The sequence below is a fragment of the Acomys russatus genome, chromosome 19 (genome assembly GCF_903995435.1).
Source record: "Acomys russatus chromosome 19, mAcoRus1.1, whole genome shotgun sequence".
Taxonomy (NCBI): Eukaryota; Metazoa; Chordata; class Mammalia; order Rodentia; family Muridae; genus Acomys; species Acomys russatus.
The window spans coordinates 5,830,623-5,857,167 of NC_067155.1; the positions used below are offsets into that span (position 1 = coordinate 5,830,623).

General features: G+C 49.5%; 1 protein-coding gene across 1 annotated transcript; it reads left to right on the forward strand.

The window, feature by feature from the left end:
* Positions 1 to 301: 301 nt before the first annotated feature.
* Cacng8 (calcium voltage-gated channel auxiliary subunit gamma 8) lies at positions 302 to 21,114 on the forward strand. Its single transcript, XM_051162228.1, has 4 exons — positions 302 to 653; positions 16,815 to 16,898; positions 17,645 to 17,785; positions 20,318 to 21,114. The coding sequence occupies exons 1-4, from the start codon at positions 476 to 478 to the stop codon at positions 21,082 to 21,084; spliced, it is 1,170 nt and encodes a 389-aa protein (XP_051018185.1). The 5' UTR covers positions 302 to 475; the 3' UTR covers positions 21,085 to 21,114.
* Positions 21,115 to 26,545: the final 5,431 nt, after the last annotated feature.

A 26,545-nucleotide genomic window follows, 5' to 3' on the forward strand; every position in this document is an offset into this window, starting at 1 on the left:
ATCGAGAGGCGGATCCGAAAGAGGACAGTGGTGATCACAGCAGAAAACCAGAGGGGCCTGGGTCATGACCTCTGAGTAGATGGCCGATGAGGGGTAATCTTTCAGTTTTCATGGGGAAAAAAAAAGGCCATCTCACAGGACTAACTCACTCTCTCTTTTGCCTCCACCAGCTGGAGACCATGGCTTTACTCTGACCTCCGCCTCTGCCGCCACCTGCTCGCTGGCCCTCCCTCCCCCCCCCCCCCGCCTCCCTTCTGGCCCCTCGAGGCCCCCCCAGCTTCTGCCTGTGCTGTGACCCCCCCCAGCCGCCGGCACGGCCCCGCCTCCGCTGCCCCGGTGGTGGCCCACGGCCCCCCGGTTGCCCGTGGTCAAACTGGAGTCACTGAAACGATGGAATGAAGAAAAGGGTTTGTGGTGTGAAAAGGGCGTTCAGGTACTGCTGACCACCGTGGGAGCCTTCGCCGCCTTTGGCCTCATGACCATTGCCATCAGCACTGACTACTGGCTCTACACACGAGCTCTCATCTGCAACACCACCAACCTCACGGCAGGGGACGATGGACCGCCCCATCGCGGGGGCAGTGGCTCCTCAGAGAAGAAGGACCCTGGGGGCCTCACACACTCAGGCCTCTGGCGGATATGCTGCCTGGAAGGTAGGGTGCAGGAAGGCCTTGGCCGGCCACCTCTGCTGAAACCTGTGCCTCCAACAAATTGACAGCTAGTGTTTCTGAGTCTCCGTTCTGAGGCCTTGAGGGTGTGCTTCCCGGTTTGGAGGCACTGTGATTTCTACGCATCCCTCTGTTCTCCTGCCCAACCCTCTTCTGGGGTTCTCTCTCTCTTTAAAAAAAAAATTGATATTGTATCTATCTGATGGGGTTTTTTGTTTGTTTGTTTGTTTGTTTGTTTGTTTGTTTGTTTTTGCCAGCATGTTCAACTATGCACCACATGCATGCCTGATGTCCTTCGAGGCCAGAGGAGGCTGTTGGAGCATCTGGAACCCAAGTTATAGATGGTTGTGAGCCGTGTGGCATTAGCATATATGTATTTGTATGTGTCGGTGGTTTTGCACACTTGCATGTGTTCAAGTACCCAGTGGAGGCCTGAAGAGGGCCCCTGACACACCCAGAGTTAGTAATAAAAGATTGTTAGCTGCCTGATATGGGTGCTGGGAACTGGAGTCTGGTCCTCTGGAAAAAGCAGGGAGTGTTCTTCAGTGCTGAGACGACTCTGCAGTCCCCTTAAAACCAACCTTCCTTCCTTCCTTCCTTCCTTTTGTGCAAGCTCCAGTGTGCATGGGGAAGTCGGAGAGCAACTTGCAGGAGTTGGTAATCTTCTACCCTGTGGGTTCCAGGCATGGGAACTTGCTTGTGATGCTTTTAGCAGCAAGCACCTTTACCCACAAACCATCTCACCAGCCTTTACCTTTCTTACCCTTTCTCGTCCTGTTTGGCTCAGTGGGTTCCCAGAATTAAAACACCGCTAAGCTTTCCGACCTCCCCTGGTCTCTCTTCTTCTTCTTCTTCTTCTTCTTCTTCTTCTTCTTCTTCTTCTTCTTCTTCTTCTTCTTCTTCTTCTTCTTCTTCTTCTCCTTTGCTTCTCCTCACCTGCAGCCCTCAGCTCTTCTCCCATCTGGACTTCTCCCAAGCGTAGAACGTGGTCTTTTCTTGTTCTCATTTATGACTTGGCCTCCACAGCTGTATGCCTCCCTCAAGCAATCTCCTGGGGCGCTCTCTTTCTTGGCTCTTGCTACTCTCCGTTCTCCTTCCAACCCATTTTCTTTGTGCTGTTTTTCTGGCTCAAACCCCTCCCCCTGGCCAGGCCCCTCTTTCTCCAAGACACACACACACCTTCTGTCTTCCCTGTTAGCTTCTTCGCTAGGGCACCCTCCGTGTGAGTCATTCTTTTGTGTACATTTCAAGTATACCTTTGATGCATATAGAGGGGCTGGTGGGACCACTATCTGTCCACTTTATTGCCCTCATCTGCGGCACTAAGGATACAACCTCGAAGCTCCCTGTCTACTAGGCTGAAGGAGGGTTTCAAACTGAAAACCAAAGTCAGTTGCCAAATGTTTCAAAGCAGGGCGAGTGTTCCCTGAAGATCTGACTTCTGACTTCTGGCTTCTGGCGAGCCATCACAGAAGATCTGACCCGAAGGGCCCCGGGTTCTGAACTGACCCCTGTCAGCCCGATTTGAGTAGCAGACACTTTTTCACATCTGGTTAAGGCACGTCACTCAGCTGTCGTAGAGACCTCTGCTCACTCTTATCCCATGCCTCTCTTCTGCTCTGTTACTCCACACCATATCCCCCAGAGGCTACGTCACTCTCGTCCACTCTCTGGCCTGACCAGGCATGAGGTACAGAGCCAAATATGGGAGTTTGCACCTGAACCCTCCTCAATCACAGTGTACACCGTTCATTCATCCACTTGCTCACTCATTTGTCCATGTTTATCTATACATCAGTTATTATTGGCTTTAAACTGAGTAGCAGGCTCTGAACCTTTTAATTTTTTGTTTGTTAGGTTGTTTTTATTTATTTATTTTTGTTGTTGTTGTTTGTTTTTCGAGACAGGGTCTCTCTGTGTAGCCTTGGCTGTCCTAGACTCACTTTGTAGACCAAGCTGGCCTCGAGCTTACAGCGATCCACCTGCCTCTGCCTCCCGAGTGCTGGGATTAAAGGCGTGCAACCAGCACGGCCCAGATACATTTTTTGTTTTTTATTTTTTTAAAGATTTCTTTATTTACGTATATGAGCACTCTACTGCTTGTATGCCGGCATGACAGAGGAGAGCATCAGATAGAAGAGAGCATCCCGTCCCGTTGTAGATGATTGTGAGCCATCATGTGGTTGCCCGGAGTTGAACTCAGGACCTTTGGAGGAGCAGCCAGTGCTCTTAACAGCTGAGCTATCTCTCAGCCCCCTGAACCTTTTAATTTTGTGTGTGTGTGTGTGTGTGTGTGTGTGTGTGTGTGTGTATCTCTGTGTGTGTGTGTGTGTGTCTCTGTGTGTGTGTGTGTGTGTGTGTGTGTGTACAGGCTGGATGTGTGTCTCAGGTGTGCATGTAGAGGTCTGAGGAGAACAGAGGAGTGTGGGGGTCTCGTCTGTCTCTTTCACCATGTCAGTTCATGGAATTGAATTCAGGTTCTTAGGCTTGGAAGCAAGAACCTCTAGCCACCCAGCCATCTCCACGGTCTTGGGCTCTTTTTGTTGAGTCAAGAGCAATGACGGGTAAAAACATACCCATCTGGCTTAAGTATCTTCCATTCTGGACAGAGAGAGAAAGAATAACAAGAATAAAAACAATTAGGAAGACGCAAAAACATGAAGAGGGAACCATGACAATTGTACATGCCGAGTTCATCGGGAAGGCTGGGAAGAGCCAGGCGGTGGTGGCCCACACCTTTAATCCCGGCGCATGGGAGGCAGAAGCAGGCAGATCTCTGATTTCGAAGCCAGCCTGGTCTATAGTTTGACTCTATGATTTGAGGCCAGGACAGCCAGGGCTACACAGAGAAACCCTGTCTCAGTGGGAGGAGGAGGAAGAGGAGGAGGAGGCTGGGAGGAATTTTCACCCAGTGGGTGACTTTGGTTGGTGGCTTGAAAGAAGTGTCCTTAGAGACACGTGGGCATTATGGGCTGTGGATATGGTATTGCAAAGCCCCCCCCCCCCCCAGGTGAGTGTGAATCTGTCTTGTGTTTGGCCGCCAGTGGGGGACCAGCGTGGCTGTGACACAGTGAGTAAGGGAGGAATGTATGGTCAAAGAGATAATAGGCTCTTGATCTCACAGGTTCTTACGTATCCCACAGAACATTCGGCTTTTGCTTGGCAGTGAGAGCCACTAAATGTTCCGGACAGAGACGGAGGAGAAGCCGTGTGAGCTGGCTTTAAGTTCTAGCAGGCTGGCTCTTGCTGCCGCTGCCATGCTGAGAGATGGCTGAGGGGAGGGTGGAGAGAGAGGATGTGGGAGCCTCGGCTTGAATTCATAGCGTATTCCAAAGTTGCCCGTGGGAAGGCATTGCTGTTGGAGCAGTTGTGGGATCTGAGAGAAAGGAAAGGGCGAGGGCCGCCTGGAAGGTGGGGGCTTCTGAATCTCAGCCCTCGATGACATTTTGGGACTGAGGATGGGTGGGTGGGGGGAGTGGGGGGGGTGAGGAGGCAGGTGGGGGGAGCTGAGCTGTGCATCGTGGGATGTTGATCTGCTTCTCTATTCTCTGTCTAGTCCCGCCCACCCCCCTCCCCCCTCCCCAACAGTTGTGACAACCAAAATTGTAAATTGTCTCCGTAAGTTGTCTATATTCCCCTGGGGGGATAAAAAATCACCACAGGTGAGAACTCGGAGGTGGTGTTGCAGCTTTGGCCAGAGCACTGGGCAGTGGGGGAGGGGGAGGGGGGGATATCTGCTCCCCCACGCTGAGATGGGAAGCACAAGCATCGTGTTTAAATTCCTTTACTTTCTCTTATTTAGCTCACCCTTAAGGAGGCGTATCATGGGCTCAGTTGTGAGCGTGTCAGATTTAGAATGGCTTGGTAAGAAATAATACCTGTGACGGGATAGGCGGCGCCCCGAAGGGCTTACGGCATGCATGCAGCACGGCGATTATTTCAGGCTTTGCAGGGCACATGGTCAGTGTTGCCACTTCTAGCAGAAACAGCCCTACTACAAGGAGAGTGTGGGTGCAGTCCAGCTGAGCATCATTCATAGACACTGGCATTTGAATCGCATGCCCTCTGCTTTTCTCTTCCCTCTCCCACCTTCTCCTCCTCCTTCCATCTCCGTCGCTCCTTTCTGTGTGTTTCGGTTTGGGATAGGGTCTCCTATAGCCTAGGCTGGCTTCTAACTTGCTATGTAGCCACGGATGGCGTTAACTTTGATATTAAAATAGAAAGTCTATGCAGACTCTTTTATATTTATTTACTTCGTGTGTGTGTGTGTGTGTTGCACACACATGCATCCATCACCACATATGTTGAAGTCAGCAGATAACTCATGGTAGTTAATTTTGTCTTCTCTTCCTACCATATAAGTTCCAGAGTAGAACTCAGGTCATCAGATTCAGCGGCAAGCACCTTTACCCAACGAACTGTTTCAGTCACCCAACCGTGTTCTCTCTCTCTCTCTCTCCCTCTCTGTCTCATTTTTTAAAAGATTTATTTATTTATTGTGTATACAGTGTTATGCCTGCATGTACCCTGCATGTGAACTGCAAAAGGGCACCAGATCTCATTATAGATGGTTGTGAGCCACCAAGTGGTTGCTGGGCATTGAACTCAGGACCTTTGGAAGAGCAGCCAGAGGGCTCTTAAGACAGAGCCCTTGCCTGTGTCTTTTAAATGCTGGGATTACAGCATAAATTCCTACACCCAGCTTGTTGTTTTTGGAACAGAGCTATGTGATGCAGCACAGGCTAGCCTTGGACTCACCGCTGTCCTCCTGCCTCAGCAGCCTAAGTACTGAGATCACAGACATGAGCAGTGCACCTGGCTTCCCTCTCCCAATAGATTGAGCCCAAGGTCTTGTGCATGCTAAGAGGACATTCTATTCTTTTTTTTTTTTTTTTTAAGATTTATTTATTATTTATACAGTATTCTGCCCACACGTGTGCCTGCCCACCACAAGAAGGCACAGATCTCATTACAGGTGGATGTAAGCCACCATGTGGGTGCTGGGAATTGAACTCGGGACCTTTGAAAGAGCAGCCAGTGCGCATAACCTCTGGGCCATCTCTCCAGCCAGACATTCTTCTATTCTTGAGTTGTGTCCTCAAGCTTTTTTTTTTTTTTTTTTTTTAAATTTTAAGACAGCGTCTCACTAAGTTTCCTAGGCTGGCCTTGAACTTGCAATCCTTCTGTCTCAGCCTCCCAAGTAGATGTAATAAAAGGTCTGTGTCAAAAGGTCTGGCTGAATTTCATGCTGTTTTACATGCCAGGAAATCACGCTCTTCCATAATACTCTCTCTCTCTCTCCTTTACAAACTGAAGACCCGTTCTCAGTTAGGTTTGGCTTGGTCCATTTTTTGGTCCTTTCCTCTCCTTGTTCTAGGCGATGAGAGATGTGGTTTGGGAGGCTGGAATCAGGGAAGCAACCTGGCTGGAGGTTTCAGTGTGATGGGCAACAGCACATCTAAGAGAAAAAGAACAAATGACTAAGTTCATAAAGTGCTTGTTTGGCAAATACAAGGACCTGAGTTCAATTCCCAGAAACTCCCCCAACTCCCCCCCCCCCCCCCCCCCCCCCCGCCACACACACACACAAACCCAGACAGGACATGATGGCAAATGCTTGTAATCCCAGCACTGGGGAGACGAGAACATTGTTGATGCTGGCTGGCCAGCCTAGCCTCTAGCAAGAGGCCCTCTCCCAAAGGAAGTAGTATTCCTTAGAATGACCCACACACAAACACAAGAAACAAACAAACAAACAAACAATGGAAGCCAGACATGGTGGCCCACTTGTATGATCCTAGCACTCTGGAGGCCATGGCAGGATCTTTGAGGCAGGATCCACATTTCAGATGGGCTTTGGCCACCTAGCAAGACCTAGTCCTGAAAGAAAGCAAAAAAGAAAAAACAAAACAAAACAAAAACTGACAGTCAAAAGGTGTTTTAATTTCATTTCTGTTGTTATGATAAAACACTTTGTAAAAAACAAATTTAAAGGAGAGAGGGACTTTTTTATCTTATAATTCCAAGTTGCAGTGGATTGTTGTGGGGGGAAATCAAGGTAGATACTTCAAATAACTTGTCACATCACATCTGCTGTCGAGAGCAGAGAGAAATGAATGCATGCAAGCTGCTTACTTGCACACTAGTACTCAGCTTTCTCTTATATATAATCCAAAACCCCAAAGCCCAAGGAATGGAGCCACCCACAGAGGGCACATCTTGCCACCTCAATTAAGACAGTCTGACCTGATCTAAGGAATCCCTCATTGAGACTCTCAGGTGGCTCTCGGTTGTGTCCCACTGACAAATAGAACCAAACATCATAAAGGGTTAAAGTATGAGGGAGATAGAGAAACGCATCCCCAGATAGTTGAGAAAGGACCAGCTGTTTAGTTAAAACTGGGGAAGTAGGTATGCTGTAAGCTAAAGGAGGTTAGTGTGTCAAGGAGCTTGCTTGTAAAGGCTGACTTGACTGTTACTGTAACTGCCATTCATGTGTCACTCAAATAACCCTGCTAAAGAGCTACTGTTACTACCCCCAAGAGGAAGGAGTGGCTCAGAGAAGCACAGTGTCTTGCCCAGAGTCACACAGTTAACACACCATAGCATCTGAATTGACATTAAGGTCTGGAACAAAGCAACAACAACAACAAAACAAAAACAAACAAACAAACAAAAACCCTACCAGCTTCCATCCCAGTGGGGATTCAAGTGTATAGAAGGTAGACTCTCAGTGGGTCTTGGAATCTGGGTCTCAGTCTCTGTCTTCCTGTGTGGTCTCCGAAGTGGGATAGAATGTTGCTGTTGAGACATAAACCCTAAACCCTAAAGCAAGACAGAGGGCCTTGCCTTTTGTCTGCAGCCTAGAGCAGTGGGACATTGGGCTGTATGGATTTTTCAACTTTCCCAATTTCATTTCCATTATCGCAAAAGGAAGATCCTAATAATGTCTTATTCACTAGATTAGGGGGATTCTGCATTGATATGAGTAAGGCACATAGTAGGCTAGCAGGTGCTGCAATCCTGACACTGTTGTTTATGCATTTCTCTCTCTCTCACTCTCTCTCTCTCTCTCTCTCTCTCTCTCTCTTTTTTTTTTTTTGAGACAGGATTAGTCCTGACTGTCCTGGACTTGCTTTTGTAGACCAGGCTAGCCTCGAACTCACAGTGATCCACTTGCCTCTGCCTCCCGAGTGCTGGAATTAAAGGCCTGTGCCACCATGCCCAGCTCATGACTCTTTCATTACTAGTATTTCAAGGGATTAAATCCAGAATCCTTCCTCCCTAAGCATTTAGTAGTCCTCAACAAATATAAATTGTATAATGTAATTAATTTTTTCTAGTAGCTACATTAAAACAAATAAAAGGTACGAGTGGGGTGTGGCCCAGTGGTATAGCACTTGCCTAGAATCCCCCATTGAGGGGCTGGGAGTGTGGCTCAGTATAGAGCATCTGCCCCTGAAGGCTTGGGGGCAAGGTCCAGTAGTAAAATATCTGCATAGATTCCACCAATAAGGGCTTGGCCATGTGGCTCACTGGTAGAGCACTTGCCTAGAACTCGCTAGCAAGGGGTCTGGAGGTTCAATGGTAAAGTGTCTGCGTAGAATCTCCCAGTAAGGGGCTAGGGGTGGAGCTTGGTGGTAGGGTACTTTCTTAGAATCTACTGGGGAGGCTCCCTGGTATTGCCCTTGGGCTCTATTCCCAGCTGTAAAACCCAAAACTAGGTGAACTTAATATTTAAGCAAGCGTGACAAAAATGTCTCTTATGATCAAAGTAAAAACATTACTCCTCTCCCTCCATGCTCCCTCATTCCCTCTTATTATGAAGTCCAGTGTATTTCCCCCCTCATAGTCCATGCGTATCGCTTTGTTGGGTGGTGGGTATCCACACTGGCCAGCTGTGTTCCAGCCCCTTTCTGAGAACTCTAAGCTACGTTCCCAGCTCCTCCCCTGGGACCCAACAGTCTAGACCCACGGCCCCGTTTATCGCCGCTGACTCTGCAAACCCCTGTGTTCAGCACTCTGCCTGCCTTGCCTTATTATCTCATTGAGTCTCAGCAACTGCACCACAGGGAAGGTCAGAGCAGGAAGCTGGAGGCCCGAGAGAAGGGAAAGTGACCCAGGCTGGGCCCCCCACAGCGCGAGGCATGTGCGGGACGCAGCACGCTGGACCTCTTTTCACGTGTCCTGCCCACAGCTGTGTGCTGCCCCTTAACCGCCCCATTCTTGTACATTAGGCAGGCCCAAGGCTTGGGGAGCCACAGTACCACCAGCATTTCCCAGCCAGGAGACTGAGGATCGGCTGCATTCTGTTTCCCAAAAGTTGCACTGCCGGGACTCGGCAAGTCTGGGACGGAAGTCTTGAGAAGTTAGCTAGGAGCTTTGTGAAGTCTTGGACTTGGCTGCAATCGAAACTTCTCCCTAGGATGCAGCATCTGTGTGGCGTGGGGCAGCTTCTTCAGCACTCTGTGCCTCAGTGTCCTCATCTGTAAAGCAAGGACCCTGTTACTGTAGACTTTAGAGGGCTGTGCAAAGTATTAAATAAATTAATGGACCCCCCCCCCCCCGCCCCGGCTAATGTTCAGCTGTGACAGGTACACGGTTAGCCAAGAGAGTATTGTTATTAACGATGTGTTAGATTCCTTATTTTATTTTATTTTTACCTCATTGACTTATTTTTGTGTGTCTTTGCGTGAGTGCAGGTGTCAGGGCAACTTGTTGTAGGAGCCTGTTGTCTCCTTCTACCATGTGAGACCTGGGTTTCGAACTCAGGTCATCAGGTTAAGTGACTTTACGCCAAGCTATCTTGCTCACTCATCACCCCACCCCACCCCCCCCCTTTTTTTTTTGAGGCAGACTTTCCCATGTCTGTTAGTTTTTGCCTCCCATCTGCTCTAACAAAATACTCCAGAAAATCAGCCTAAGGGGTGCGAAGTTTCTTAAGTTGCCTCCTGACTCCAGGCTACAAACCAGCATTGTTGGGGAGCCAAGGCAGCAAGAACTTGAAGCAGCTGGTCACATCCCAGCCACAGTCGGTTGGGAGCAGAGGGCAAATGGATTGATGCACGCAAGCTGGCACTCAGCGCGCGCTCTCTACTTAGCTATGTCTGTCTGTCTGTCTTATTTACATTTGGGTGGAGCATGTGTGGAGGATAACTTGTGATCAGAACCAGTTCTCTCCTTCCACCATGTGGATTCCTGGTATCAAAACCTGGGGGATGCCGGGCGTGGTGGCACACGCCTTTAATCCCAGCACTCGGGAGACAGAGGCAGGCGGATCACTGTGAGTTCGAGGCCAGCCTGGTCTACAAAGTGAGTCCAGGATGGCCAAGGCTACACAGAGAAACCTTGTCTCGAAAAGCCAAAAACCAAAAACCAAAAACCAAAAAAAAAAAAAAAAAAAAAAAAAACCAAAAAAAAAAACCTGGGGGGGGGGGGGAAACAAAAAACAAACAAACAAACAAAAACCCAACCCAGTTATCAGCCTGCACGGACAGTGCCTTCTTATCTGTTGAGCCATCTTGCTGTCCTTCCTACCCTCTCCACTTTATATAGTTCAGGATCTCTTGCTCGTTGCTCAGGGAGCAAGAGATGGTGGTCCCACCCACAATCAGAGTTTTTTTTTTTTCTTCGCCTTCTATCATGTGGGACTCAGGGATTGAACTCAGATCCCAAGGCTTGGCTATAGGCACCCTTACAGGCTGAACCATCTCGACAGCCAAATCATACAGCTTTTGTCTGTGCCGCTGGCTTATTTCACTTAGCGTCATAACCTCAAAGTTCTAGGTTCTCCCCTCCCCGCCCCTTTTAAAAATTAGAGCCAGGTGTGGTGGCACATGCCTATAACCCCAGCACTCAGGGAGGCACTGACAGGTCGATCTCTGTGAGTTTGAGGCCAGTCTAGTCTTCAAAGTGAGCTCCAGGACAGCCTAGGGTACACAGAGAAATCTTGTCTCAAAAAAAAAAAAAAAAAAAAACAAACAAAAAAGTTTTTTATTAGCATTTGCTAATGATACACAGTGATGTTTTGTTTTGTTTTTGTTTTTTCGAGACAGGGTTTCTCTGTGTAGCCTTGGCTGTCCTGGACTCAATTTGTAGACCAGGTTGGCCTTAAACTCACAGCGATCCACCTGCCTCTGCCTCCCGAGTGCTGGGATTAAAGGGGTGCGCCACCACTGCCTGGCTCATAGTGATGTTTTTATTGTGAAGGTTTTATACATGCCACAATTCCATTTTTTTAAATGGAATTTCCTCTTGTTATTTTATTTGCTTGTTTGTGGTTTTCCTTTGGGTTTTTTTGTTTTGTTTTGTTTTGTTTTTGTTTTTGTTTTTTGAGATGTGGTCTCTCTATGTTCTGGAACTCACTGTGTGGATCAGGATGTTCTCATGTTTATAGAAATCCTCTTGCCCCCACCCCCAAATACTAGGATTAAAGGTCTGTATCACCATGCCCAGCTTGGAGTGGTTCTGAAAACAATATTGTGTAGTCCAGATGAGCAAGGAGCTGCCTGAGGTGACCTTGAACTCATGATGCTTCTATTGGGAGGATAGGCTTATGTGCCATCAGCCTGGTTTAGAAGGTTCTAGGGAATCAGACCCAGGATCTCTGGTGTTGTAGCCCAACAGTCTATGCACTGAGCTATGTCACCAGCATAATTCCTTTTTAAAGACTGAGTAATACACCATTGTGTTTATACATTACATCTAGTTTGTCTTGTGAGTTCATCTTGGGGGAGTTTTGAATTATCTTCACAAGGTAGTAGGCAGGTGCGGCTAGTCTTTAACTCATATAGCCTAGGATGACCTTGAACTCCCAGTCTTCCTGCATCCAACTTTCCAGGTGCTCGGATTGCAAGCCATCATGGGTTTTTTTTTTTTTTTTTTTTTTTTAAGATTTACTTCTTTATTATTATGTATACAATGTTCTGCCTGCATGTACACCTACACACCTGGAGAGGACCCCACATCTCATTATAGATGGTTGTGAGCCACCATGTGGTTGCTGGGAATTGAACTCAGGACCTTTGGAAGAACAGTCAGTGCTCTTAACCTCTGAGCCATCTCTCCAGCCCACCATCATGGTTTTTATTCCCACCCTTTGGCTACCAGGACTGATGGTGCTGAGAGCATGATCCACAAATTATTCTTCACGTCATTGTTTTCAGCTCTTTTTGGGTTGAAGTCCATAAGCAGAGTGGCTGGGTCGTGTGGCATTACTGATTTTTTTTTTTTTTAATTTAAAAAGTAGATTTAGTTATTTCATTTTATGTGCACGAGTGTGTTGTCTGCATGAATGTCTGTGTGCCACATGCCTGCCTGGCACCCTCAGCGATCAAAAGAGGGCATTGAATCTACCGGAACTGGAGTAAGGGATGGTTGTGAACTTCCTGCAATGTGGGTGCTGGTAACTGAACTCACGTAGCTTGCAAGAGCACAGAGTGCTCCTGACCACTAAGCCATCCCTCCAGTTCCCCCGTGTTTAGCGTTTTGAGGACCCCCACACACCGTACTTTGTCCCACAGTGGCTGCACTACTACACTGTTTTCCTGCCAATGGTGCACATGAATTCCACTTTCCCCACATTTGTTGTCTTCTTCTATGCCCTCTGTCACCCTGATGGACGCCGGGAGATCTCTTAGGCTGAGTGTGGCAATGCACACTTACCACACCCCAGCACTCAGGGGGATGAAGAGAGAGGGTGATGAGTTTGAGGCTAGCCTTGGCTACACAGTGAGACCCTTCTTCACCAAGCTTAAATGACGTTGAATATGTTTTTAAATTTTAGGGGTGGTGTGTGTGTGTGTGTGTGTGTGTGTGTGTGTGTGTGTGTGTGTGTGTGTGTGAGAGAGAGAGAGAGAGAGAGAGAGACAGACAGACAGACAGACAGAGACACAGAGAGAGACAGAGACAGAGACAGAGCAGTGTTCATGATGGCCAGAAGAGGGCGCCAGATTTTTGCTGGAGCTGGAGTTAGAGGTGGTCTTGAGCTACAAATGTGGGTGCTGAGTGACAGAACTCTGGTCCTCTCCAAAAACTATGACATGTTTTTAACTGCTGAGACATATTATTAGCCCCTAACATCTTTTAAAGAAATTTTACATTATGTTTATTGAGTGTATGTGTGTGTGTGTGTGTGTGTGTGTGTGTGTGTGTGTGTGTGTGTGTGTGTGTGTGTGCGCGTGCGCGTGCGCACTTGTGTGCATGGTCACTTTTGGGTATGTGCATCATAATGAACATCTGGAGATCAGAGGATAATTTGGGAAGTTGGTTCTCTTCTTCCACTAGGTGGGTCTTAGGGATGGAACTCAGATCATCAGGCTTAGTGGCATGCTTCCTTGTCACCCCAAAATCTTCTTATTTGCATCTTGGCCTGTTCATTCATTAGGAGCTTCTCTCTCTTTCCTGTCTTGTACCAAAAGCTGATCTCTAACTTGCTACGTAACAGAGGTTAGCTTTGAACTTCTGTTTTTGTTTGTTTGGTTGGTTTTGGCTTTTCAAGACAGGGTTTCTCTGTGTAGCCTTGGCTGTCCTGGACTCACTTCTCCAACTCACTAGCCTCGACCTCACAGCTAGCCACCTGCCTCTGCCTCCCAGGTGCTGGGACTAAAGGCGTGCACCACCACATCCAGTTTATGTGGTGCTGGGGATAGAACCTCTGGCTTTGTACATGTTAGGCGAGCACTCTACCAATGAGGCTACATACCCAGCCCCTCATTACAAGTATGTATTAAGCATTTACTGTGGGTGATGCAGTGTTTGGGCTATTGGAATTGCAGTGATGGACATTCCAGATGTTGGCAGTCTAATGGTGTGTGTTTGAAGCTTTCTGCTTTCTTCATCCACCAGTGATGAACTGCTAAGCCTTTCTGTGCCTTCTTTCCCACATCTGGACAATGAGCACTGTCTAGGGTTTCTTTCTTTATATATTTGAGGGCCCTATCTGCATTTCAGAAAAGGACATCAGATCTCATTATAGGTGGTTGTGAGCCACCATGTGGTTGCCAGGAATTGAACTCAGGACCTCTGGAAGAGAAGCCAGTGCTCTTAACCTCTGAGCCATCTCTCCAGTCCCCTGTCTAGGGTTTCTATTGCTGTGATAAAACACCACGACTAAAAGCAACTTGAGGAGGAAAGGGTTTATTTCATCTTACGGTTTGTAGTCCATCATCCGGGTAAGTCAGGGCAGGAACTTGAGGCAGGAACCTGGAGACAGGAGCGGAAGCAGAGACCATGGGAGTAGTAGTGCTTACTGGCTTGCTTGCTCCTTGGGACTTGCTCAGCCTGTTTTCTTTTTGGTTTTTCGAGACAGGGTTTCTCTGTGTAGCCTTGGCCATCCTGGACTCACTTTGTAGACCAGGCTGGCCTTGAACTCACAGCGATCCGCCTGCCTCTGCCTCCCAAGTGCTGGGATTAAAGGTGTGCGCCACCACGCCCGGCTCTCAGCCTGTTTTCTTATAGCACCCAGGAGCAGCAGCCCAGAGGTGGCACCGATACCAATCATCGGTCAAGAAAATTCCCCATGCACTTTCCCACAGGCAAATCTGGTGGGACCATTTTCTCAGTTGAGCCGTTTCTCTTCCAAAATGACTCTAGCTTGTGCGAAACTGACACAAAGCTGACCAACACAGGATATAATGGATAACAGAACATTCAGTTATGTTCCAGGCGAAGAGTATTAAATCTTTTTATTTGGATCCTATTATCACATCATCAACACAATGAACTAGGTCCTATTCTTTGGATTTTTATATGTGAGGACTCAGAAGAAATTAATATATATATATATATTATCACAGAATAAGGATCGTATAGTCCAACAAAAACAGTAGGGTTAAAAAAGATTTATTTTTATTTTCTGTGTATGTATGTTCTGCCTCAATGTATGTATGTATGCATACCCGCTGCACACAGAAACCAGAAAAGGTTATTGAATCCCCAGGAACTGAAGCTAGAGATGGTTGTTAGATGGCACCTCAAAGTGGATTTTTTGTTTGTTTTTTAAGAATTACCTCTTTACTAAGTATACAGTGCCTGCATGTACACCTTCAGGCCAGAAGAGGGCGTCAGATCTCATTACAGATGGTTGTGAGCCACCATGTGGTTGCTGGGAATTGAACTCAGGACCTTTGGAAGAGGAGCCAGTGCTCTGAACCTCTGAGCTATCTCTTCAGCTCCCAAAGTGAGTTGTTTTTTTGTTTTTTGGTTTTTTTTTTTTTTTTTTTTTTTGAGACAGAGTCTCTCTGTGTAGCCTTGGCTGTCCTGGACTCACTTTGTAGACCAGGCTGGCCTTGAACTCACAGCGATCCATCTGCCTCTGCCTCCGAGTGCTGGGATTAAAGGCATATGCCACCACGCCCGGCTAAAGTGTTTTTTTTTTTTTTTTTTTTTTTTTTTTTTAAGCGTCAAACATTTGGTCTGTACTTGATATGTACTTTATCTCTTTTTAATTACAGCTTAATTAATTAATTAATCAATCAGGGGCACAGCATGTTCTCTCCATCTGTGATGTGGGTCCCAGGGATCAAACTCAGGTTGTCAGTCTTGGCAGTAGTATACACATGTGTGTGTGTGTGTGTGTGTGTGCGCGCGCACGCACGCCTGCGAATGTGTATGTGTGTGAATGCATGCAGAAGCCATAAGAGGACATCGGATGTCCTGCTGTATCCACTCTCAGTCTTTACTTCCTTGAGACAGAATCTCTCACTGAACCTGAAGTTACACTGGCAGGCAGCAAATCGCAGTGATCCTCCTGCATCTGAGCCCTTGCCTCCAGCACTGGAGTAATAGGTACATGTGACAGTGTCTGGGTCTTTAAGTGGCTGCTGCGATTTGAACTCAGATCCTTATGCTTGCACCTCAAGTGGTTTTACCCACTGAGCCACTTCCTAAGCCTCTGTGTTTGCCTTTCATTGCATATCACAGAGATAGGCCTGCCTCTGCCTCCCGAGTGCTGGGATTAAAGGTGTGCACCACTACACCTGGCTTTCCAGTTCTTTTGTTTATTCCCATTTCTTCCCCTGTGTCTTACCCCTTTCTGCTATCTTTATAGTCACTCATTATTTTCTCCCTCCCTCCGTCCCACCCTCCCTCCCTCCCTCCCTCGAGGCATCCTAGAAGCCAGGCCTGAGCCACGCAATGGTAGGGATACACGGCGTCAGACCGTAGGAACTCAGAACTTTATTCAGGAGAATAAAGAACTTTTTAAAAAGTCTCTCTGATGCATGCACTACAAGGTGCAGCCAAGGGAACTGTTAGCCCTAGAAGAGGGAACTGGTCCAGTTTGTGTGTATGTCCTTTAACTGTCTCTTCAGAGTAACTATCACATCTGCAAAGACCCACAGGTTGGAGGGAGCTTGGAGTTGAGAATAAATGTTCTTATGCAGTTTTTTCCCCTCCAGCTGTGTGCCTCCGGTAGTCAAACAGAACCTGTTCCCACAAATGAGATAGATAGGTTCTAGCTCGGTTGAGAGCCCAAGGATCGGAGAGAGGAAAGGGTGACACTGCAAGATAATCTTTGGGTTCTCAGGAAATGCAGTTGTTTTCGGGGTCCCCGGTTTTTCCATGTATTTTTCAGTCTTCTCAACAAGCTTAGGGTAGAAGGATGCCTCGACATGTTGGTGGCCAACACGAACTTCCTTGCGGGGAAATGGGAAGCCACACAAATAGAGAGCAAAGGTCTCCAATAGTGGGTCTTTGGAAGAATGTCAGCCTCCGAGGTGTTTTCGTTTTCCCTCCCCTTTTCTCCTAGCTCCTCTTAAGCATCCCAGGTTGGCCTCAGAACTCTGTGTAGCCCAGTGGCCTTGAACCTCCCATCCTCTTGTTCCTACCTCTGGCGTAGTTAGTACTGGATTACACCTTGTGCCACACGCCTGCCCTTTGCTATTTCTACCCCGCCCCCACCCTCCTTCGTTTAAAAAAAAAAAAAAATCCTTAACACAGGTGAGAAACAGATCTAAGGGGTGCAAAGTTTGCCCAGACACCAACTGGGGGACCAGGATTCCTACCTAGCCCAAAAAGAACGCGGGGGCGGGGGTGGGGTCGGACAAGAACATGCATTTGAGTAGAGGAGGGTCTTCCCGTCCCAGAACACAAGGGTCGCCCCTCCCCTAACTCTGAAGACGCCCACCGTCCCCATCCCCTTTCCAGGGTTGAAAAGAGGTGTCTGCGTGAAGATCAACCACTTCCCGGAAGACACGGACTACGACCACGACAGCGCAGAGTACCTGCTCCGTACGTAGGGGTTCGAGGATCCGGGTGGGATCAGCAGGGAGGCTGCGGACAGTTGGAAGGAGAGGGACAGAGGAAGGGACTGGGCGGAGCTTGCACCTCACGCCTAGATTCAGTTTCCCAGCCAATCCAAGTCCAGATGCTCAGCTCCACGGCCCAGAGGGGCAGACCGGGGCGGAACGGAGGGGAATCCTGGATGGTGATAGGCTGGATGGATGTCTATGGCCCGGCAACTTTGTGTAGTAAAGGGTTGTAGATTGGCTGCTGCTCGGGTCCGGCAATCTGCGGCCGAGAAGGACTACTCCTGTGGTGCGATTGGGCTGTTATCCTGGGAACGTGGCAAAGCCTTAATTATGATTGGCTGCTTTAACGGAGCTCAGAAATCATAGAATCTGATTGTCGAGGCATTAGTGGAAAGGGAGTTAGAGGGATAAAGAAAAAGGAGGGGGGAGGGCAAGGGTAAACACGCAAGGAGGGAGACAGGAATGAAAACGAGAGAAAGAAGTGGGAGAAACGTGACAAAGAAGCAGAGAGAAGGGAGGGGAGATGGGGAAGAAAATCAAAGAAAGAAACTTTAAAATCAGGAGGGGAAATGAGCCAAAAAAGAACTAGAATGGTAGAATTAGCGAACTAAATTTAGCTAAGTGGAGAGGGAAGCAGGCAGGAGGCGCGGTGGGCCCAGGACGCAATGGCTCGCCTGACCGCCCTCGCTCTCTCCTCCCGTTCTCTCTCTCCTTTCTTTCCCTCAGGAGTGGTCCGAGCCTCCAGCATCTTCCCTATCCTGAGCGCCATCCTGCTGCTGCTCGGGGGCGTGTGCGTGGCTGCCTCCCGCGTCTACAAGTCCAAAAGAAACATCATCCTGGGCGCAGGGATCCTGTTCGTGGCAGCAGGTGAGAGGCAGAGGGAAGGGGTAGCGGGCCTCCCCACCGCTCACGGACGCGCGTGCGTGTCTGCCCGTGCCTGTGTGCTTGCGACTGCAAAGTGGGCCTGCCCCAAGCGCCCCCTGGGGACTGGAGCTTTTCCTAGGCTCTTCTCGAGCTGCGCCACCTCCGCCTGGCTAAGGTTTAGGTTTAGTCTTTCAGCCTCCATAGACTGGTGTCTGAGTGAAGTGGGAGGCAAGGAGTTTCCCCAGCTACCCTAGAGACTTAAGGGGAGGCGTCTGGGAAGGGGGAGGGGACCAGAGACACTTGGAGTGTAAGGATAGGGAGGTGGGACTGGCTTTAGGAAACTAGGCATTGAAGGCGGGGGGGGGGGGGGGGGGGGGGGGGGGCGCTAACGGAGGGGACGGTCTCCTAGTCCCTAAAAGAGGCTGGTCCTTAAAACCCCTCTAAGCCAAAGGTTCTCAACCTGTGGGTCGCACCCCCGTTGGGGTTACTGTCCACCCTTTCACAGGGGTCACATATCAGATATTTACATTGCGAGTTACAACAGTAGCAAAATTATAGTTATGACGCAGCCACAAAAACAGTTTTATGGTTGGTGGGGGGGAGGGGTCACCACAACACCACGAACTGGATTAAAAGGTCTCAGCAGTAGGAAGGTTGAGAACCACTGCCCTAGACCCAGGAAAAGAAAACTGAAGGCTCCGGGTGCCGAAGGCTAGGCTTTGTCTATTTGAGATGGAAGGCAATTTTCTGGAAAAGCCAAAAGGAGAGAGATTATGCAAGGCCAGAATGTTGAGTTAGTTGGTTACCGCAAAGAGCTACGGCCTTGGGTTGTGAATGTGACTGAATGCACACCCCGCCAACCAAGCATAAACCCGATGTAATGGTGCCTGCATACAGTCCAGGAGGATCAGAAGGTCAGGGGCATCCTTGGCTACTTAAGAGCTTGAGGTCTGCCTAGGCTTTGTGAGAAATCTCAAAATAAAGAATACCCCCCCCAAAAAAAACCAAACCTGTGCCTAGTGTAGCAGACCTGAGACACACTCATTAAGGGAAAGATAGGGCTAGAAAGCAGAAGTCTCCCAACCTCACAAGGGATGTAGTTTAAGCAGGTGGAAGTGAGCCTTGCTTAGATTCTGCCGGATGGTTCAGACCAGTGGGCACGGGGAGATTAATGAAGATGGGGCTTAGACTCCTAGAAGGGAATTTAACATATTTAAATAGCAGGTTGTATGATTTGGGAGAAGTGGTCTAGACCTGCACTGGGGAGAGGCTATTTAGGTCTGGGAGAGGTGTGTGGCAGGGTGAAAATCTAGCCTATACCTACAGGGCCTGGAGCAGAAGGGCTATCTGTTCTAAGGATGGCAAACTAGGACTCCGCTGTGCAGGGAAAGTTAGGTCAGCAATGGACAGAGCCTAGAGACTTCCCAGGCGGTGGTGGCGCATGTCTTTAATCCCAGCGCTCGGGAGCAGAGGCAGGCGGATCGCTGTGAGTTTGAGGCCAGCCTGGTCTACAAAGTGAGTCCAGGACAGTGAAGGGTACACAGAGAAACCCTGTCTTGAAAAACAAGAGAGAGAGACAGAGAGAGAGAGAGAGAGAGAGAGAGAGAGAGAGAGAGAGAGAGAGAGAGAGACTTCAAAGTGGAATTACACCATTAGCAGCAAAAATGAGCTGAACGGGAGACCTGTCAAAAATAGGGGGTTTATACTTTGGACGGGACCTGTAAACCGAGTCTGGGACTACCTCACAGAGAGTAGATTTGAGACCAGAGGGCCTAGATGTGCTGGGGCAGAGTTTAGGCCAATGGAGGCTCGCCAAGAAGGGGCAGGGCCTGGACTGCCTGGGTGTCACCTACCTGGGGGAGGAGTCAAGGCTGTTAAGACACGTATGGGCCATTGTCAAAACTCTTCAACACAAGGCCTGGATCACACAGGGGTGCAAATTAGACACATATAGGTGAGGCCTATGGAACTGAGAGAGGGTCTGGGCCAGGTAAGAGAAGGGCCAACAAGGTTAACTAAGGGATGGAGCTAACACAAAGGGCAGAGGCTAGATCTCAAAGGCAAGTACTTCTGTCAGTGGAGGAGGGGCTTAGAGTTCTGAAGTGGGGTTTAGACCAGCGAGGATGGGACTTAGATTCCCAAAGATGGCTTTTACACCAATGGGAACCAAGCTTGGATTCCTCTGCTGGGGTTTTGACTGTTGGAGGCAGGGCTCAAATCCCTGAGGTGGAGTTAGGCTGTTGGAGTGGTTCTTAAACTACTTAGAGGTCCAGTTGTGGGGCTTAAACTCTTGGGTGGAGTTTAGCGAGCAGGGCTTAGACTGCTGGATAGGGTTTAAGCCAATGGGACAGGGCTTAGATTCCTAAGCATGGGCGGGACTTAAGATTCCTGACTCCTGAAGTAGTTTTTAGCCCAGTATGTCTCAGAGGTTAGATTCCTAGGATGGAACTTAGTCCATGTGGAGACCTGGCTTAGACACTTGGGGGTTTAAGGCGGCCACGGCCTCGTGGCTCCCACATAACCGTCTCCATGCAGGCCTGAGCAACATCATCGGGGTGATCGTGTACATATCGGCCAACGCGGGCGAGCCGGGCCCCAAGAGGGACGAGGAGAAGAAAAACCACTACTCCTACGGCTGGTCCTTCTACTTTGGCGGGCTGTCCTTTATCCTGGCCGAGGTGATCGGCGTGCTGGCCGTCAACATCTACATCGAGCGCAGCCGCGAGGCGCACTGCCAATCTCGCTCGGACCTGCTCAAGGCCGGCGGCGGCGCGGGCGGCAGTGGCGGGAGCGGCCCCTCGGCCATCCTCCGTCTGCCCAGTTACCGCTTCCGCTACCGCCGCCGCTCCCGCTCCAGCTCCCGAGGCTCCAGCGAGGCGTCGCCGTCGCGGGATGCGTCTCCCGGCGGCCCCGGGGGCCCGGGCTTCGCCTCCACGGACATCTCCATGTACACGCTCAGCCGCGACCCGTCCAAGGGCAGCATGGCTGCCGGGCTGGCTGGGGCCGGGGCCGGCGGCGGCGGTGGCGGCGGCGGCGTGGGCGCCTATGGCGGGGCGGCCGGGGCCGCGGGGGCCGGCGGGGCGGGCTCCGAGCGGGACCGCGGGAGCGCAGCGGGCTTCCTCACGCTGCACAACGCCTTCCCCAAGGAGGCGGCGTCCGGCGTCACGGTCACGGTTACCGGGCCGCCCGCTGCGCCCGCACCCGCGCCGCCCGCTCCTGCAGCGCCCGCTCCGGGGACCCTGTCCAAAGAGGCCGCGGCGTCCAACACCAACACTCTCAACAGGAAAACCACGCCCGTGTAGGGGGCACGGGCCCTCGCGAGGAGCTGGGGGGGGGGGGGCGCAAGTCCGGGGCGCGTGCGCGGGCGCGCGTGCAACGAGGCCGCCGGATCGGAATGCCCCCCAAGTTCTTTCCCCGCAAGCGCGCTGGACACCGCTGGGCCTTCTAGCCCCTCCCCGCACCCCTCCGTACCCTCTATCCCCCTGGGCGTGGGGAGCCCCATCACGCTCAGAAGCAGGGACCCTTGGGGAGGGGGACGGGACGGGAAAAGGGGCTCCGGCGTTGGAGCACTGTCTTTTATTTTTGTGTGTGGGGGGGATTTCAGGGGCGGGAGGGAGGGCCGTGGTGTTTTTTGCAGTTTTGAGATGTTTTCATTTTAAATGTTTTGCTGTGTGCATGTGGGGGCGGGGCGGGGGGGAAGGGGAGGGACTCCCAGCCCAGCCCAGCCCAACTCCTGGAGAGGGGCTCCATAACACACGAATATAGAGTTACATCTACAACTATATATACACACATGTTCTGTATAAAGAGACAGGCCAGCAGAAGGCAAAGGCCAAAGGGACGCGCTGACATTTAGTTCTTTTTCATTCATCTTTCGACAAGGGCTTATTATGCACCAACTATGTACCAGGTAATGGTACAGAAGGCGGTGCTAGGGAGGAGAGGACATAAACGCAGGCGCATCCGTTCGTCCATTCCTGGAAATTTTATGTGTGTGTGTGCGCGCGCGCGTAACCACTAAGCATTGTACTCACCGTTGAACACTCAGTAGGGAAGAAAATAGGGTCCCTGGCGTCTTCAGAGTTTGCCATCTTGTACATGAGATGACCATTAGTCACAGAGTCATGTATGTACCCAGTAAATGACACTTAGAAATGTAAAGGCCCACTGGGGCCGTAGCTCACTTTGTAGACCACTTGCCTGACACAAGCCCTGCGTTCCATCCCCAGCATTGCATAAACTGGGTGTAGTGGGGCACATCTGTAATTCCAGCACTTGGGAGGTGGAAAGTGAAAGCATGGCCAGAAGTTCAAGGTCGTCCTGCGCTGACTATTGAAATTTGGGCCAGCCTGGACTAGGAGACTCTTGCATTTTTAAAAAGGCACACGACGGGCTGGAGACTTACGGAGGACCTGGTTTCAATTCCCAGCACCCACATGGCAGCTCACAACTGTCTATAACTCCAAGGTCTGACACCCTCACACAGACATACATGCAAGCAAAACACCAATGCACCTTAAGGAAAAAATAATAAAGGCACATGATGGGGGTGGAGGTCTGAAATGCCACAGGAAGAGGTAATTAGCTCATTTTGGGGGCGGGGCAAGCAGCTAACTATATTGTTAAAAAAAAAAAAAAATGCTACTAGCTAGTCAAACCTGGGTTGAGGTGTGCCAGGCAGAAAAATTAACATGTCAAGTTCCCAGGACAGGAAGAAGCTCCCGGGATGTGCTGAAGTGTACTGAGTCAGGTATGGTTGGGCGAGGAGCCTGGAGACAGACTGGTTGGAGACTAAGTGAGAATTTATTATGAGGTCAGTAAAAGGACCACAAAGTGGCTTAATGCGGGGACGGAACACAAAGACAGGAACTCTGAGGTAAGAGTTAAGAGACAGAGGCCCCTCGCGGGAGGCAAAATGCCCTTACGCAAACTCTGGATTTCCGGCGCGGCATCTGGTTTATTGGACTCTGGCGGTTGGGTCTGTTTTCTGCTCATTCAACCAGTCACCTAAACTCCTAAGCAACTACTAGCATTCTGTGCTGTGTGAGTTGGCATATGGGGTGACAGATCACCGCTTTCACTGTCAGAAGCATACAATCGAGGCAGGTCAGTGAGTGCTCTGTCAGGGTCATGGTGGTCACCCGAGAACACAGGACAGAGTGACCAGCTGCCAACCCTCCCCCTCCCCCCAGTGCAGGAGGAACTGAAACATCCCAGAATATGTGATGTCTGGGTTTTAAAAGGACTAGCAGGTGTCTGGTATGTGCTGATGAAGATAAAGGCAATTTGGGAGAAAACCCAGGGAAGGAAAACAGCAGGATGTGCAGGTGGGGATGGGTGGGTCGGCTGGGTGACAAGGGCAGTGATTCTGGGATGCTGAAATCCGAGTGTAAAGTTGGGAGGTGAGGTAGTGGGTCTACACACCCGAGTCTTCACGGTGCCCTTAAGGGCTCTAGGTTGAGGGGCCTGGTTGCCTTCTAAGGGGAGTGAGAGGAGATGACAGTCGAGCTGAACTGGGTAGGGGTTTTAGAGCTTGACAGTCACTCAGCAGGCAATGCAGCCCTTAACTGGTTTGCATACCAGCCCGTTAGGCAGTGATACTGGAGATTAAACATGCTTTCCTTTCTGCCCTGCCTCAAAGGGCTTCCAAGCGGAAGGGAAAGCAACCTCAGAGGCCATGAGGGAAGAAGTGGTTCTTGATGGTACCAGTAGTGGTAGCAAGAAACAGCAGGAGTAGACTGAGGAGAGCAAGCCTGGGGTATGAGAACTGTGCTTTTAGGAACCCTCCTGACCGGTGTAATTTTAGTGCTTGGGAGGCCAAGGCAGGAAGATTGTAAATCCGAGGCCGAAACAACAGGAAACACGAAGAGCTGAGAACAGCTTAGTCGGGTGAGTGCTTGTTAAGCATCTATGAGGGCCTGGGTTCAATCCTCAGCACTGGATAAAGTAGACGAGGTAATGAATGCTTGCCATCCCTCAACTATACAGTGAGGCCGAGGCCAGCTTATGTTCAATACTGTCCCCCCAAAACAGGAGAGAGGTTTGCTTCTGGGGCTCAGGTGGAAGAACTAGAAGGTGGGAGGTCGAGTCAGGGACGTTGGAGGAAATCTGTGAGGTCAGTTCAGAAAGAGACAACGCTAGGAAGTGTAGTGTAGGGAGGGTGACTAGGGATTGTGAGGTTAGGGAGACACTTCTGTTCTGAGGCATGCTGGGATCTGTAGTCCAAAGGTCAAATCCAGCGCGAAAGGGAGGTGGTGGGTAGCCAGGAAGAAGAGAGAGATTGGGGGAGCATGGGGGAGGGAGGGCAGAAGAGATCAAAATCAGGTGTGCTTCAGAGTGAGAAGGCAAAGACAAAGGTGATCCTGAGAGGGGGAAAACACAGATGAAAGTTTGACAATCAAAGGTAAGATGTTACAAAGACACAAAACAGGAACAGAAAACCTAAACCTCAGAGAAACAGAGACAGGTAAGATCATGAGGCATACAGCAATGGTCTATTGTCTTTTAAATTTTCTATTTTGTTTGGAGACAAGGTATCACTGTGTAGACCAGGGTGGCCTGGAACTCACATAGGCTTGCCTCTACTTCTTGGGTTAAAGGTGTGCCACCACACTTTTTTTCTTTTTCTTTTTGTCTTTTTTGTTTTGTTTTTGTTATTGTTTATTTTTCGAGATGAGGTTTCTCTCTGTAATAGCTCTAGCTGTCCTAGATTCACTCTGTAGACCAGGCTGGCCTCAAACTCACAGCGATCTGCCTGCCTCTGCCTCCCACAGTCTTAATATCTCCTGTGGGGGACATTTCATAGTCAAACCATAGCAAGTGGCGAGTCGACAAAGGTGTGCTGGTTTTGGACCTCTCCAAGAGGTGTGTACATACATGAAGGCTAAGCAGGGGTGTGGCTCAGACAGTGGGGGTGCTTGTTTGTTTAGCATTCACAAGGTCCTGGTTTCAATCCCTAACACTCATAAACTGTGTGTGGTGGTGCCTGCATTTGTGGAATTCAAGCAGATGGAGGCAGGAGGATCAAAAGTTCAAGGTCAATTTTGACGGCAGAAGGAATTAGAAGCTAGCCTGGGATACGTGAGATATTTTATTTCGAAAGAAGAAGAAGAATATTAGAGGAAGAGGAGGAGGCTGAAGAGCTGGCTCAATGACTAAGAGCACATACTGTTCTTCCTGAGGACCTGAGTTCAATTCCCAGTGCCCTCATCAAGTGGTTTACAATTGCCTGTAACCCCAGCTCCCCTGGGAATCTCTGACCTCTGTGGGCACTTGCATTCATGTGCATATACCTTCTTCCCCACCCACATACACATAATGAAAAGTATTTAAACAAGAAAGAGCCAGGTGTAGTGCCATGTGCCTTTAATCCCAGCACTCGGGAGGCAGAGGCAGGCAGATCGCTGTGAGGCGAGCCTGGGCTACAAAGCGAGTCTAGGACAGCCAAGGCTACACAGAGAAACCCTGCCTTGAAAAACCAAAAAAAGAAAGAAAAAGAAAAGCAGGGGCTAGGAATGCTGGTCCATACCTAAAAACCCCAGCCCTCCAGAAACTTAAGTAGATATAATGTGTAGGTCCAAGCCAGCCTGGACTGCACGGTGAGACTTTCTCAGCTGACTACAAAACCTGCAGAGGGTATAGTAACCGTGTGACAGGGCAGAGCCATTCAAAATAGGCTGGCTGAGATGAGGGTTTTGAAGAAGGCTGAGCAAGTTGCGCACAAATTCCAAAGCCTAGGGAACAAAAGACCGATGAGTCCTTGCAGCTTTGGTAGAAAACTCATATTCTGTTCCAGCTCCGATGGGAAACACCTAGAGAGGTCTAAGCACAGGCACGCTGGGGTCACAGTTTTATTTAAACAAAACAATAACAATCTTGTGACTGTGCCAGGGATGACATCACTGCCAAAAAGTGGCCTGGGTGGGGGTGGTGAATGCCTATAATCTAGCACTCAGGAGATGGTAGTGAGGAGATCAGGAGTTCAAGGCCATCCTTGGCAACATGAGACTCTGTCTCCAAACAAAGCTGGGGGCTTGAGAATATAGCTAAGTAGGGTACTTCCCCAGTGTGCATGAGACCCTTGTTTGCATCACTACCACTGTATAAAAGCCATGGTAGTTCACACCTATAATCAGTGTTTGCCAGATGGAGGCAAGATGATGAATTCAAGGCCAGCTTGAGCTGCATGAGACCCTGTATCAACAAAAACCAACCAACAAACAAACAAATCAAAAGGGAAGCAAGCATTAGGAGCATGGAAATTTATAGACTGTGTCTACAGTGGTGGTGAGCTAGGTCTTGCAGGGACGGGGGCGGTGAGGAAACACCAAGAAATCAAGGTAAAAAGAAGAAAGAAATCTGGGTTAGAAGTTGCACCGTTGTATACTGAATAGAAGATTTTAGATAGGAGGAACCAAGCGTTCTCTTTTGACCGTGCCCAGTTGTGATTGCTTCTGGAAATCCAAGTCAGGGTATCGGGTGGCTGGTCATGATGAGAGTGGTGAAGAGGGCAGAGATGGGAATACAAGTTTGGGTAACATCAGCAAACAGAAGACATTTAATGCCACAGAATGGGATAGCTTTGAAAGGTAATGTGGGTAGAATCATGACTCAGGTCAGAAATGTAGGAACATTTAAGTCATCTCTATGAGAGGCAGTGACCTGGGGGGGTAGGCTGAAATGAAAGGCAGATCCTCTCACAGGGCAAAAGAAGTGGTGGTGGGTGCAGTGGCTCAGGGGTAAAGCACCTGCCTAGAATCCCCC

Bases quoted from the DNA above. Each gene is read 5' to 3' on its own strand.
- Cacng8 (XM_051162228.1), top strand. From the start codon at position 476: ATGACCATTGCCATCAGCACTGACTACTGGCTCTACACACGAGCTCTC. The intron at 654-16,814 runs GTAGGGTGCAGG...TCCCCTTTCCAG, and splicing joins GCGGATATGCTGCCTGGAAG to GGTTGAAAAGAGGTGTCTGC. The intron at 16,899-17,644 runs GTACGTAGGGGT...TCTTTCCCTCAG, and splicing joins CAGCGCAGAGTACCTGCTCC to GAGTGGTCCGAGCCTCCAGC.